The sequence below is a fragment of the Emydura macquarii genome, unplaced genomic scaffold (genome assembly GCF_026122565.2).
Source record: "Emydura macquarii macquarii isolate MOO-44397 ecotype Brisbane River unplaced genomic scaffold, CSIRO-AGI_Emac_v2 contig_1451, whole genome shotgun sequence".
NCBI lineage: Eukaryota > Metazoa > Chordata > Testudines > Chelidae > Emydura > Emydura macquarii.
This window is the reverse complement of record NW_027131588.1, coordinates 25,411,747-25,427,035: the sequence shown is the minus strand read 5'-3', so window position 1 is coordinate 25,427,035 and position 15,289 is coordinate 25,411,747. Positions and strand designations below refer to the sequence as shown.

Genomic DNA, 15,289 nt, shown 5'->3' with positions numbered 1-15,289 from the left:
TCAACATCCAAAAAGTTTGGATAATATCATAAGAATTGGCAAATGAGAGCAAAGAGGCATGTGAGTAGTCCCTATGAAGTTAAACTTCCCACTGCACTCTGAAATGCACAGAGTTTACAGCAGACCCATAGTATATATAAACTAATTACAAAGGGACAGATTGTGACTGGCCCAAGGACCTTCTCCACCTAGGGGCCAGCCAGTCACAATCTCAGTCCCTCTGCGTGGGAGACTACAGGGACTGCTCCTGCTATAGGATTCTCACTGCCCCAAAGACGCTAGGGAAGGAGTAGACCAGTGTAGCCCTCTTCTCCATACAGATCCAAGCTTCCATTGGGAAGGTCCATCTCTGCATCATACCCTCCACAAGCCACCGCCTAAATAACATATAATGGCCCAAAGTAAACAATTCTGTAAATTCTTGTAGCTTTGGCATGGATGTAAATTTCTGTACAATTGGATTTCAGTGGATCTTTTACCTTTTCTTCCATAAAACTTTTCACAATAATTAATTTCTGAAACATGCTCAGTCTTGTATCCCAGGGACCTTTCATTGTGCCATCCTTTTTTTCTTCTTCGGTTTGCTCTGCATTAGGCGATGGTTCAGAATCATACCCTTCCCAAGTGTCTGGGTTGACACGAATTTCAAGGCTCCCTACAAACGACATTGTAATTAGCAGTGTCTTAAATTTAGAATTTGCAAAACAGAAATCATTCACAACGTTAAGATGATATTTAAGACCACATTTTCAAAAAGGCCAAGGCTCTCTTTTGTACATGAGTTGAAGATCTAGCTGCCTCTTTGCACGCAACCAGGGTGACTGTGTGGCCAGCTGTAGGATTCTCGTTTGGGAACAGACAATGCTGGATTAAGGCATAGGCCCGAGAGGCTCCTGCTGTCACATAATAAAGTAGCTTTCTATCCCCCACAGTTGCAAAGGAAAGCTTAAAAGGTGACCCAAGTGTAACTGCTGCTGAGATGTCTGCCAGAGCCCCGAAAACAATAGCTCTGAGAGGTGTAAGATGCCCCATTCATCTTAATCAGGCGTCGACTGCTCTATCAACTGATTTGGGGCTCCCTGTCAATATCACTACTGCAGAAGATTGTGTGTGGGCAAGAGAGTAATGCAGCAACCCACTTTTCCAACAAAGCAGATACGTTTTGGCTATTTGAGTAGAATTCTGGGGGGCCTCCTGGTTACTACCTTTGCATCACTAGGAGAAAGGGGGGGGCCCTGCTGCTTCTCTACTGCTTCTGAGAGAAGGCACTATATTGTTGCCCTGCTGCTCCCAAGTAGTCAGGGGGGAGCCCTGTTGCCACTCGTGGGGCAGAGAAAGGAGCCCCGTACTGCCACTTTGAGGTTTTAGCAGAGATAGGGGCTTCCTCTGCTCCTGTTCCTACTGTTCCAATGGGGGGGGACGCTCCAGGCTGCTGAAAGAAGATAGGGGGCAAGTCCCCCAGCAGAGGGTGTAAATGAGAGTAACGGGAAAAGGAATTGCTATCCCAAAAGGAAAATGCAAAAGTGCATCGTACACACAACAAATTGAATAAACTGCTTGCTGCAGTGGCTGAGTTTCTGTTTCTGAAACTGTTCAAAATTAAGTTTGATAAAATATAGGCAGACTCAGTATAGAAGACCCTCCTTGAAGCAGGAATTTAGCAGAAACAAAATCCTTTTCCAGTCCACTTTCCTATTTACCACATTACCTAATTTAATGAAAATGTGTGTAGAGAATATTTCCTTCTGAATTCCTTGAAAACACGGTAGTGTTTCCTCTAAGTCACAACACATACACCACATGGTGTCTTCGAGCCATGGAACATCAGGCTTAGCAGGGCGTTGCTGTTGGAAAGATGAAAGGATTAGTGAAAATATGAAAGAAGGAGGTAAACAAAAGCTCAACAGATATATGACTATTTTTAATAGTCAAAATTTAAATATGAGCTTAAATTCATTCTTATTTAGGATGTCACTTAAGCACATACTCAACTTTAAGCATGTGCTTAAGTCCCATTGACATATTTAAAATTAAGTACGTGCTTAAATGCTGTCCTGAATAATGATGCTTTCTTTGATTGGAGCCATTAAGGGACAAATATCTAAAATAACTCTTCAAATGTTCCGGGCCTCAAAATGTAATGCATCACATGATGGAAAATCATAATTAGAAGTCACTATTGTAAAGACAAATTTAGACACCAACCTCCTTTCACTATTTATAAATCCCTTTGCAAAACCAAAAATATATAATCATTTACAACTTTGTTTGTCATAAATCTACTCCAAGTGCACCTTATCTAAGCCAGCAGACCCACGGAGGAAAAAATTCCATTCTGTATCTGTAAGTTCTTCTCTCTGCCGCATGATCTCAATACACAACATAAAGCTGTAGATGAGTTTGTGTTGTTCAAAAAGGCCGCGAGAAACATTGGTATAAGTTGCATAGAGTGTCTGACTAAGCAGTATTCCGAGGCGCTGCTGCAGATTATTACTCTTTTCAGAAGTCTCAATAGTTATATTAAATAACTGCAAAAAAAAAAAGAACAGTTTTGATGAGCTTATTTCTAATAGTTAATAACAGCATACTTCTAGATTAATTCACTGGACTAGAATAGTGATTCTCAACCTATGTCATATTGTACAATACTTCTTAAGTGACAGATACTCTGATAGACAGAACATGTTTCCTCCCAACCTCTCAGTAATGTTTCCACATTTTTCTGCAACCACTATAGTGCTTGATATTATGAAGAAGTAAGATTAAGAGAACAGTAAGGTGATAACATGAGAAAATGAACTTGCTTTAATATGAGGCTGTGGCTGCAAAGTTAAATCCTCTCGTTTTGTTTGACAGTAATTATTCACCATTGTGACACAGAAAGCTCTTTGGACTTCAGGAAAATGCTCTAACAAGCACCACTGTTCCGTGGGCCAAAATTTCAGAACTAGAACTGAACTAGAAAAATAAGCTGACATGACTCCTGAAAGTTCTCTTCTCTTGTGGTTAAGTGCATGAGATCTGAGAAATTTGGGTTGTTCTGCAGACTTCTTGTGTATCACTGGACAAATCGTTTACATGAAATATTATAAAACTCAGTTGTTTAAATTCAGGCACCTATAAAGAAGTAATTTTAAGAGGTGCTGACCAAAAAGTTAAGTTTCTTGACTTTAATAGAGTTTCTGGGTGTTCTGAGGTTTTGAAAATCAGGCAACTTATCTGTAGGCACCTAAATGTATGTCTAAGTTTGGAAACAAGTACTTAGAATCATACTTGGAAGTTTTATAGCATTACTAATTTTCCAAATGTATCAGAATGAAATTAGAAACAGAATGAATTCTTTTTTGATATAATGAAAAAACATTTCTTAAAGGTGTAAATTTCACTGAACCATGCAATACATCTATGCCATTCCTTTTGGAACAAAATAGATCAGTATTTTTGCTACCAGTGTTTCAGTTTGTGATTGTTAAATTATATATGTATATTTCTGCCTGGTATATGCAACTATTTCTTTTCATATCTTGATTATATTAAATGATATTTACTTCAAAGACAAATGAAACTAACCTGCTTAAAATATTTTAAGGAAAACTGATACATGGGATCAATCTCTGACAGACTTGCAATTACAAAGTACATGACAGATCCTCGAGTAGCAACAGGGCGGTACTTTTCACGAGCAGCATTTATCTTCTCTTCAGTAGATTCGGCTTCTTGTAGCCTTGTTTTAATAGCACCAGATGTAACCTAAGAAACATGTTTTAATAGCATTTTAGAAAGATATTAATGAGACATATGGCTCGGAGCACGAAGAGCAAGCTCCTCCCTTGATGTAGATGGCACTAGTGTAATTCTATGCATCACTCTTCAAAGACATGCAAGTGCCATCTCATGCTGAGGGAGGCATGCTTCTATTCCAAGAGCTACAGAGAAATTTTGGCTGTCGCAAACCAGAACCTCAAAATCCAGGTTTGGTTCTGTCTTAGCTATTGAATACTTTTAGAAGAGAATAATAGTTCATTTGATAATTTCAAGTGAAAATTCTAATTATTTATGCAAACCAATGTATTATGCTGCATTTTGTGACTTACACTGGCAGTGTTATTAGTTAACATCAGTTTGCCCACAAGAATAACAAGTAGGTTTTTAGCAGAGGCAATATCCCATAAGACCATGAAAACCTGAGACTGACTTCATTAAACATTATGACAAGAAAAAAAAAAAAAAAGAGGAAAATATATTTAGAATGTTTACCACATAATGAATTGAAGAATATTACTATACCCAAATCAAGCAACTTATCAGACTCCCTACTGAGAGGTGCTGGAGAGTTGGAAGGAATGGGAAAAAGAGCCTTCCTTGATGATATGCTAGAATGATGGCCTACACTCTGCTGGAAATTGTGGGCCAGATCCTACACGTCCATGAAGTCCTATGCCAATTTATTCCATCTGAAGCTCTGCCCCTAAATGTAGATGACTACTCCAAAACTCTACCTGCAAATAAATGTATAACTGATTAATCTGATTTTCTGGCTTTTAATGTTTTTTTTTTAAATGTATTATACTTTTGAGAACGTGAATGTTATGGGCCAAAATCAGACAGAAAATGTTTAGAATGGCAGGTCACATTTTCCCTAATCCAAATTATGCGCAGGAATGATACTAGAAGGGTAACGGTAGTGCGAGCTTCCCCACATTACCCTTCTGGTGTGCTTCAGGCCAGACCTGAAAGGACCACCTTTAGGAGTGAAATGGGAGCTCATTCTCCATGGCTTGTTCAATACTTGGCTGAGACCACCAACTAGAGGGCCAGCTTTGGCCAACTGGGATGCTCATTTTTGTAACGCAGAGCTTTGTCCATTAAGAACTAGGTCAACCTAAGGAAATCTACAATTCACAGCCAGATCTTTATCATCGATTTCACACTGAGTAGTATCTTTGCAAATAGTCCCATTTGGTAAGACTGTGTAGCCCTTATTCACCTTGGGGAACAGTTACTTCAGTGGGATTACTTGTGGAGTAAGATAGAATTCAGTATGAACAAGTGTGTCAGAACTTAGCCTTGATAAACAAAGTGAAACCACTGAATAATAATTGCACACAAATTCTTTAAATAAGAATCTTTTCAGAAAGAAAAAATCTTGAGCCAAATACATTTAGAGTGACAACCAGCAAAGTTAGCATTTGTCAACAGATCCTACAGAGTTAACAGTTATTCCCTATTCTAAGTGTATGGGGAAATTGTGATATCTCATACAGAGAGTGGGGTAAGTATTGGCAAATGAAGACTTTTTAATGGCAACCACATTAGCAGAATATTTCTATGATAGTAACAAACAATTACGAATTTTGTAGAGGTAAATATTGCCTAGCTAACCAACAATATTAAATCACTAACCAACAAGATTAAAACATTAACAAAAACAACTGATCGGAAACTACTGGATGTAATTTATTTAGATTTTCAAAATGGTATTATATTCAGACACATGACCCCTAAGTCAGACTAACTGCATTACATGGGTCTGGAAAGCTTGGACTATTATTTTAGGACTCTGGATCAGTAGAAGTTAATGTATAAAGGAGAAACATAAATCTGAGAATTCTTTCTGTTTGGAACATTCCATACCGCCTTAGATCAATCACTTATTTTTAATTATAACAAGGTATTGTAAAAGTGCGTCTCCTGCCTTTGATTCCTGGAGTGTGTTGATGAGTTCTTCTTTGTCCAGTATGTTTCCCTCAGAAGTAAATAACATTTTTAGAATTTTGTCTTCAATAGCTTTCAACTGATTTTTATCAGCATTGATTCTCACAATGAGCTGGGTTCTTTGTTCCTCAAGCTCAGGTTTCTCCAGTCGCACAACATCACTAAAAGAGAAGTTTGAATTTCTGGTTAATAGGTCTATCACTGATGCCCTCCTGCCCTAACTGCCTTTTTGTTTAGTGCTCCAGTTCATTCCCTCAAATTTTCCCAAACATTCCTTGATCAGATCCTGGCCTGTCATGCCATCCCTTCTGTGCTGTTCCAGTGGTACAAAGGGAATAGAGAGCTGTCCTAACTGAGCAATTACGGATTCTCCTAACACAGGGACCATACCCACATGACATAGGGGATGTTACTGAACAGGCTAGGAGTGAAACCAGAGTGCAATGTCCTCTGGCAATTCAAGTCAAAGGACCCAAGGGGACCACTCTAGCCAAGGTAACTTACAGCAATCCTTAGGCTACTCTAAATTACACCAGGGCCATTCAGCTCTGGGCCAAGCTGAGTTACCAGGGAGGGAGCAGAAGCTTCCCTCCCACTCTAAGTCCAGCACCAAATGCAAGTTAGCTAGACTAGGGGATCTGGCCTTCTGGCATGGAACATGCAGCTCCATAAAGTTCTCAGGGGAATGTAAAACTACTGAAATAGCTGAAGTGTAAGATCAATAATCTTCTTTAACTGACTCCATAGGAAAATACTGCAGAAGATTTTAAAAAGTCACTATTTGCTAAGCATGACTGCAGGGTCATCACAGGTACTTCCTGTTCTAAGAGTGTGGTAAACTGTTGTACTCTTGGCTAGTTTTGTAAGGTAATTATTGGTATGATGGTGGCCACTGTCTAAGGATCTGAACAGAACAGAAATTGAGGCCCAGAACCAGCAAAGCACTTAAACATGTGCTTAAATCTAAGTGCACAAGTAATTCCATTGTCTTTAAAGGAATTACACATGTACTTACAGTTAAGCACAGGCTTAAAGTATGTGATGAAAAGGGGCTTACAGAATATCCGCACAAAATAAATATTTATGTAAATCACTCCTTATAATTTAACTATGCAATTACTTACAGCTACATATAAAGAAACTAGATGTAATTGATAGAATAAATACATTAAATAATAACAGTTATTTTAAACATAATTGTTAGTCAATTATTCAAAACAGCAAAATACATCTGACCCCATCCATCCAAACAAGACACTTTGCCTGTAATTGTAACTATTGTTCTTTGAGATGTGAGTTCAAATGTGTACATGCAGGCTTGCATCTTCTGACCCAAGTAGCCTCTCCCAATGCTTTATAAAAGCAGCACTACCTGGCTGGGTTCAGTTCCTTCACACTCAAATCCAAGACTGGAGGCTCCGATGCAATGGGGATGGAGGCTAGGTGGTGCAGTACACGTCTGCACCTATAGCTCAAAGAACAATAGTTAAAATACGGGTAAGTAACCATCTTTTCTTCTTCAAGTGGTTACAGATGTGTATTCTACTCAGGTGACTCACAAGCAGTACTTGTAGAATGTGGGACTTGGCGTCTACTTAAACGACTGCAGAACTGCCTTCCCAAAGTTTGCATCTGATGCCATGGTAATAGCATAATGTTTAGTAAAAATATGCAGGAAAGACCATGTAACAGTCCTGCAAATGTGCAATATTGAAACATCACTGAGAAATTAGATAGATGTCACTTGGGCTCTCATTGAATGAACCCGTAATGTCCATGGGGCATATTCTGAACTATGCATAAGCTATGGTAATACAGGAAGTTATCCACCTGGAAATTCTTTGTGCGGAGACCAGCTGACCTTTCATCTTATACAAAGTTGAGGTGTTAAATCATAGAATCATAGAATCGTAGGACTGGAAGGCACTTGGAGAGGCCATTTAGTTCAGTCCCCCGCACTCTAGGCAGGACCAAGCATTATCTAGACCATTTCTGACAAGCATTTGTTTAAACTGCTCTTAAAAATCTCCAATAATGGAGATTCCACAACTTCCATAGACAATTTATTCCAGTGTTTAATCACCGACAGTTAGGACGCTTTTCCTAATGTCCAACCTAAACTGTTCTTGCTGCAATTTAAGCCCATTGCTTCTTGTCCTATCCGCAGAAGTTATGGAGAACAATTTTTCTCCCTCCTCCTTGTAACAACCTTTTATGTACTCAAAAACTGTTATCCTGTCCACTCTCAATCTTCTCTTCTCCAGACTAAACAAACTCAATTTTTTCAATTTTTTCTCATAGGTCGTGTTTTCTAGACCTTTCATCATTTTTTGTTGCTCTTCTGTGGACTTCTCCAATTTGTCCACATCTTTCCTGAATTGTGGCGCCTTGAACTGAACACAATACTCCAGCTGAGGACTTATCAGCGCAGAGTAGAGCAGAAGAATTACTTCTAGTGTCTTGCTTACAACACTCCTGCTAATACATCCCAGAATGCTGTCTGTTTTTTTTCAACAGTGTTACACAATTGACTCATATTTAGCTTGTGATCCACTATGAGCCCCAGATCCCTTTCTGTAGTACTCTTTCCTATGGAGTCATTTCCCATTTTGTATATGTGCAACTGATTGTTCCTTCCTAAGTGGAGTACTTTGCATTTGTCCTTATTGAATTTCATCCTATTTACTTCAGACCATTTCTCCAGTTTGTTCAGCTCATTTTGAATTTTTATCCTATCCTCAAAGCACTTGCAACCCCTCCTAGCTTGGTATCGTCCGCAAACTTTATAAGTGTACTCTCTATGCCATTATCTAAATCACTGATGAAGAGCAGAACTGGACCCAGAACTGATCCCTGCGGAACCCCACTTGATATGCCTTTTCAACTTTATTGTGAACCACTGCTAACTACTCTCTGGGAATAGTTTTCAAGCCAGTTATGCATCTACCTTATAGTAGCTCCATCTAGGTTGTATTTCAAGTTTGTTTGTTCATCTCATTTGTTTATGAGAAGGTCATGTAAGACAGTATCAAAAGCCTTACTAAAGTCAAGATATACCACATCTATCGCATCCCCCCCATCAACAGGGCTTGTTACCCTGTCAAAGAAAGCTATCAGGTAGGTTTGACACAATTTGTTCTTGACAAATCCATGTTGACTGTTACTTATCACCTTATTACCACTAGATGTTTGCAAATTGATTGCTTAATTATTTGCTCCATTATCTTTCTGGGTACTGAATTTAAACTGACTGGTCTGTAATTCCTTGGATTGTCCTTATTTCCCTTTTTATAGATTGGCACTATATTTGCTCTTTTCCAGTCTTCTTGAATCTCTCCTATCTTCCATGACTTTTTGAAGATAATTGCTAATGGCTCAGATATCTCCTTAGTCAGCTCACTGTATTCTAGGATGTATTTCATCATGCCCTGGTGAGTTGAAGACATCTAACTTGTCTAAGTAATTTTTAACTCGTTCTTTTCCTATTTTAGCCTCATATCCTTCCTCATTTTCACTGGCATTCACTATGTTAAACATCCAATCACTACTATCCTTTTTGGTGAAAACTGAAACAAAAAAGTCATTTAGCACTTCTGCCATTTCCACATTTTCTGTTATTGTTGAATGAAATAGTTTAGTTCTTTCCAGATAGAACATCAAGCACAGCCTCACCTTTAACAACTAGATATGCTACTTGCATCTGAGTGTGGCTTAGGAAAAAACATATTTAAGTAAATAACCCGGTTAAGGTGAAACTGTGAAACCACTAAGGACAAAATCTTTGGTTATAGTTTTAAGGAAACTTTGTCTTTGAAGAACTGAATATATGGAGGTTCTGCCACTAAGGCTTGTAATTTACTGATGAGCAAGTTGCTATTGGTTTAAAGAGAGGGCAGCCAGCACAGTATTAATTAATTAATAAAGATCCATTCCCTTGTGATATGGTGAAGGCAGAAGGCAGTAGAAGAGTGGTGGATGGGAGGTAGGTGAGCCCCAGAATGCTCCGGGCCTTGTTCCCTGCTAACTAACTCAGAGCCACTGGGGGCAATTAGGAGCAGCTGAGGCTGATTAAGGTTCAGCCAGGTGCTCCATAAAAGGGCTCCACCCCAAACACACAGGGCACGAGCTGGAGGAAGTAGGAGTGCTGTGCTGTGGAGCGGACTGGAGAGCAGAGCTCTGGGGTGGAACAGTGAGGAGGAAGGTACCGGCTCAAGAGGCCAGAAAGACTGAAGGAGGGGGAAAATTAGCCCAGGGGAAGAGTGTGCCGTCTGGAAAGCAGTACCAGCAGCACATAGCTGCTTCTCATAGGGCCCCTGGGCTGGGACCCGGAGGAGCCAGTGGGCCCGGGTCCCTATCCCCTCCCCTGGGAAGACGGGGTGACGGGCAACTTCCTGGCCCACTACAAGCAGGAAGGTGCGAGACTCACTGGAGGGAAGCCGGCCATCAGCCACACCCTGCACAAGTAGAAACAGGTAGACAATGTCTTTCAGAATATCTTTCAGAAATCTCACTACCATGGAGTTTGAGAAAATTAACTTTCCTTGGATCAGAGGATAGAATGTTGAGATTGCTACCAAATGAACCCTTAATGAACTAAGAGCTAGACCCAAGGGCTTCAGATGTGACAGATAGTCCAAAATGTCCTGAACACAAGCTGACATGGGTTGAATTCCTTTAGATCTTGACCAAACCAAATAAGTAGACCTAGTATATGGTTTTCTACTATTAAACAGGAACCTCTGAACTGCTTCCAAGCATTGCCCTATCTCCTCATCTAGCCATGTACCATCCATGCCCTGAGGTGCAGACTGCTCAGTGCTGGACAAACAACCTGGCCACGGTGCTGAGTCAGCCGGTCAGGAAGCAGATGAAGAGATTTCGGAGGTCCACAACTGGTTTGCTGATCTTGATCTTTAAATCAAATAGGTTGCCTTCCCAACGGTGAAGGAGGATGGGCTGGTTGTCTAAAACTAGATTCAGAAGATCTTCTCCTCTGTGATGTCCTTTTCTGAGGAAGTCTTATAGCCTAGCAGGGTAGAATGCCTGGTGAAAGTATCACTCAGCGCGATATTGCTGGTGTTGTTGCTGGCCTACAAAATGACATCTCTTTGGGGTGTAGGAATAAACCCCCTGAAGACTGTAAAGTAGCTCGGAAGCCCTTAAAAGAATTCAAAGTCTCATCAGTTTTCTCAGAAATGGTAAATCCTCTATGATCTGTTGAGCTTCAGGAGCTATGCTGGATTTTTATAGCCCTGTGGCCATCCTCATTATCAACAGCTGAAGCCATAAATCTGCAAGGAATATCTGCTACATCCAGTGCTGACTGTAAACACTATCTTGGCCACCAAACAGCCCTCTGCAATAAATGTCTGGAGGAGTCTGCTAACTTGACATTCCAATTCATAAAGTCATATTTAGACAATAATACTTGGTGGGTGGCAATGTATATTTGCAATGAGAAGGTCGAAAACACTTTTCTCCCAATCAGATTTAATCTTTTAGACTCCATGTTTTTAGGTGTAAATTTATAACTCTCCTGCCATACTCTCTCATTTGTCTCATTCACAATCAGGGAATTAGGAGGTGGATGCGAGAGAAAATATTTGAAACCTTGCATGGGGACACAATATCTCTTCAGTATGCTTAGCCATGGGTGCTATAGATGCTGGGGTATTCTACAGAGATTTGGCAAGCTCCAAAATCACTTCATTTATAGAGAGAGTGATTCTCTTGGGAGCTGAGGATTGAAGAATATCCAGTAACTTCTGGATCTTCTCCTGGACAAACTCAGCCTGAATACCCAATGCTGATGCCATTCATCTCAGGAGGTCATGATAAGATTTAAGATCCTCCAGTTCCGGAGATGAGGACTCGGGCATTGTAGCATCATCTGGTGAAGAGGTAGCAGAAGGAAGTGGAACCACTGGAATCTCTTGTGGTAACACATTTGACTGTATCAACAGATTGAACAGGTTGAACCAGGTCTGAGAAAGCCCCCTTGGTCTGTGGTTGTAGCATAGGTGGCTCATGTGGAAAGACCATCGGAGGAACAAGTGATCTAGCCCTGGACTGAGCAGACGATCAGGACCTTGCTGAATGAGGAACCACCCAGAAATTCCTAGGAGGCCACAGTGGATAGGGATACCTCATAAGTGGCTGGTAGGAGCTAGGCCTGGAAAATTTGTCCCTACAGAAGGAATGGAACCAATCCCAGTACCAATGGTGATCCCCAGTAGGTCTTGAAAAATCTCAGAGTGGTACTGCAAAGGCAAAGGAGAGGGAGACATTTCCACCCTCGATCTTGAAGACCCTTCCAAGCAATCTGGCAGTAATGGAGGAGCCACTCCAGATGGAACCAATAAACGACCTGAATAATCTGCAGTCCAACATACTGGCCTAATTCGCACCAATGATGGTACAGTTGAAGGCACTTTGAGTACTGATAAAGGTATCACACTCTTACTCTGTACCAAACTGGGCATTGGTACCAAAGATAAAGTGGGTACCAGACCTGCAGATGTAGACTGCGCTGGAATTATTGTTGTTACCAAAGATAGCATCTGCCCTTGGTAACAAACAGGGCCTAGGCCCTGTGTATGAAGCACTGCAGATGACTGTGGTGACAATAATGCTAAGTCAGCCACCAGTCCAGGAGGTGCTGAGGACACCCAAGATGAAGCCACAACAGTCAAATTTTCTTGAATAAGTGGCAAATCAGGAACAGATGGGCACAGCAATTCCATTGCTGCCTGATACACTGGTAGTGTAGAGACTGTTCATTCAGACACCATTGTCATTGGTACTGGATTCCACTGATGCCCCCCAGGATGGTACTGGAGTTGACAGTATGGAGTCTAATTAATCAGGCATTGGTACTGGAAAGTGGGTTGACGGCCCCACTCTATCCCACATACTGGAAGACTAATGCTGCTAGTCTGCACTCCTCCTAGATAGGGAGGAGAAATTCCTCTGAACTCTTGAGCAGACTAGGCCTGTTTTGTGGGTTCGCCGTCTTATGGTCCCCTGAGGAAAAGAATGATTCCTCTTCATCCTGGGCAAAGAATCCGAGTCCGTACATGCAGCCTCATCAGTAATGGCTCAGGGGCTCTCTAGGGGGCCTGATGATATATAGCGATCCCCAGCTCTGAAGCAGGCCTCATGACATGATCCATAATGTGCTGCCTCAAAACACAAGTCCATTGCCACGTGCGTTCTCTTAAATGACTTATTGATGGAGCACCTTTCCTTAATGTACCTTTCCCCAAGACACAATACACAACAGGTGTGGGAGTCACTATTAGGGATAGCAACACCACATGAGGGACAATGTTTAAAAGCCAGAGAAGGCATCACCTTGGGTTAACACTCTACTAATTACACTAAGCTAAACTAAATCCTAAGGCGCTACTAAACTTAACTAAGTATTTCCAGTAAATACTAGAGAAACACTGTGATGAAGTGAGACACCATAAGTATGCTGATTCAAGCTGCGGGTGGTGAGAAGGAACTGAGGGGGAGGGGCTATAAGGGTCCAAAGGCATGAGCGCTGCTCCAATGGGTACTGCTAAGCAACATTCTCTGGCTCAGTACACCAGACACAGACACACCTGAGTGGAATACAAGTCTGCACCAACTCAAAGAAGAACCCTGTGTTCTGGGTATATTTCTCACTTTAAAAACAATGCAGGTCTGATCTTGTCTTATAACCCAATGTATATTTAGGGTATTGTCATTTGGTGTTCATATAAACGATATCAAGTATGTCACATATGCATGTTCCATGCTTGTTATATGGGCTTGATCCAGCTCCCCCTGAAGTCAAATAGTGGGCCATGATTTTTAAATCTAGCCTCTTAGACACAGTAATAGAAAAATATAAGTAATGATGTATCCTGAGTTATAAATACCTGATGCCTAGTGCAATACTTGAAAAATTACATATCTATCCCAGCATAAGAAGATTTAGAAAACATGCTTACTAAGGCAAGAAATAGGTTTTCCTTAATTACTAGCGACTGTGACTTGGTAATTTATATAAATATATGGAAAAACCTTTTTCTTTATTGTTTTCCTCTTTCATTTTATCCTTGTGTCATCTTAAACATTTAAAAGCAACTACTGTGAAATAAATAATGGGAATAAAAGTTATAAACCTTAGCAGCTGATCCTCTAGGCCAGATCTGGTTACAGTGAAATTGATTATAGTAACTTTAATACACACCTGTAGAGTAAGCACAACAAATGACAAAACATTACTTCTATGTAGGTTAATACAATAAAATAAGGGGTTTAATTAAGAATAATAATGTCACACAAAGTGAAGCTATAGTAAAGACTGAGAAGGCTTTTCCAATCTAAACTTCAATTTGCAGCTGTTCACAATTTACTCAAAAATTTCCATTTGGGCTGAAACATCACCAGGTTGGTTTATGTCCAAAAGTGATTTTCTGGGAAAGTTTAAGCAAACTTTTGGAGTGATGCGAGGATGAAATGAAAGCATGTTTTTTACTTTGTAAAAATAACTGTTCTTGTAACTATTTCCAGTGGCATACCTCAAAAAAGGCTGAAACTATAAATTTTGAATTTGACATGTAACCAGTCTGTAATCACTAGTGTGAGTGATGGCAAGTTTGAAAAAACATGGCTACGAAGTACAGAAGTCCTGAATATTTGAAAATGTAGCCTAGTGCATGCACAGTAAGAAACAGCATTAATGATCTTAAAGATAGATGTGGCATGCATATGTGTAAAGCTGTTTAAATACATACAAGTGCCTAATCATACAAGCTGATCTCAGCATGCAGGGCAGGATGTTCAGAAGTGCTGATCAGCAACATTTCCCATCGAGTGTCATTGGAGTTATGGTGGTCAGCAATTCTGAAAGTCAGCCTGCAATTACGTAAAAGCTGGAGTAGTAAGAAAAGGAATTTAGTTTTCTTTCTCAGGGGGGCTGTGAACATAAATAAAACATGCCTTTAAAGTGCTACATAGGAACAAGGAATGATTATGATCAATTGCCTACAGTTTGGAATAGAATGAAGTCCTAAATTCCCGGTTTCCACCCCAGTTCTTTGTCCTTTAGACCATGAGGCATATCTGGGCAGCTGTAATTTTCTCTGACTGTAAAATGAACTGAGGTACAGAGGGGTTAGGTGACTTGGCTACTGTCAGACTCCAAGTCAACATAAGAACCAGGCTCAGAATGGACGTCCCCTTATACCCTGGTCCATGTAGCTCACAGTGCATCTTTTCAAATTTGGGTTTCTACTATTAGGCACTTCAACAGATTCCCTGATTTTCAAAAAGGTTTCAAAATGCAGCTGATACTGTGTGTGGAAACTGGATGATACAGCATATAAATACAAAATACAGTCCTACACCATCCGACATCCGGCTAAACCCCATAGCTGTCTAGCAAGGGATAGACAACTGTACATTTTCTTGGAAAACCTATTAACTGTGCTACCTTTGTTGCAGTGGTTTTTGGGAGGGAGCTGATGATGGAGAATCTGACCAGTAGTGGATTTTCAAAGGAAACACTAACGAAATAACCCCCTTTCAGACAGCAGGATCT

The 15,289-nt window shown here is 40.4% G+C and overlaps 1 protein-coding gene across 1 annotated transcript in view; it reads right to left on the bottom strand.

The window, feature by feature from the left end:
• The window catches only part of DNAH6 (dynein axonemal heavy chain 6), a 162,974-nt gene that overhangs the window by 35,395 nt on the left and 112,290 nt on the right, over nucleotides 1-15,289 (bottom strand). Inside the window, exons 58-63 of the mRNA XM_067553417.1 lie at nucleotides 13,869-13,936; nucleotides 5,696-5,876; nucleotides 3,571-3,750; nucleotides 2,295-2,528; nucleotides 1,709-1,844; nucleotides 480-655 (exon numbers count right to left, since the gene is read on the bottom strand). Coding sequence (XP_067409518.1) covers nucleotides 480-655; nucleotides 1,709-1,844; nucleotides 2,295-2,528; nucleotides 3,571-3,750; nucleotides 5,696-5,876; nucleotides 13,869-13,936 — 975 coding nt within the window. The remainder of the gene's footprint in view (nucleotides 1-479; nucleotides 656-1,708; nucleotides 1,845-2,294; nucleotides 2,529-3,570; nucleotides 3,751-5,695; nucleotides 5,877-13,868; nucleotides 13,937-15,289) is intronic.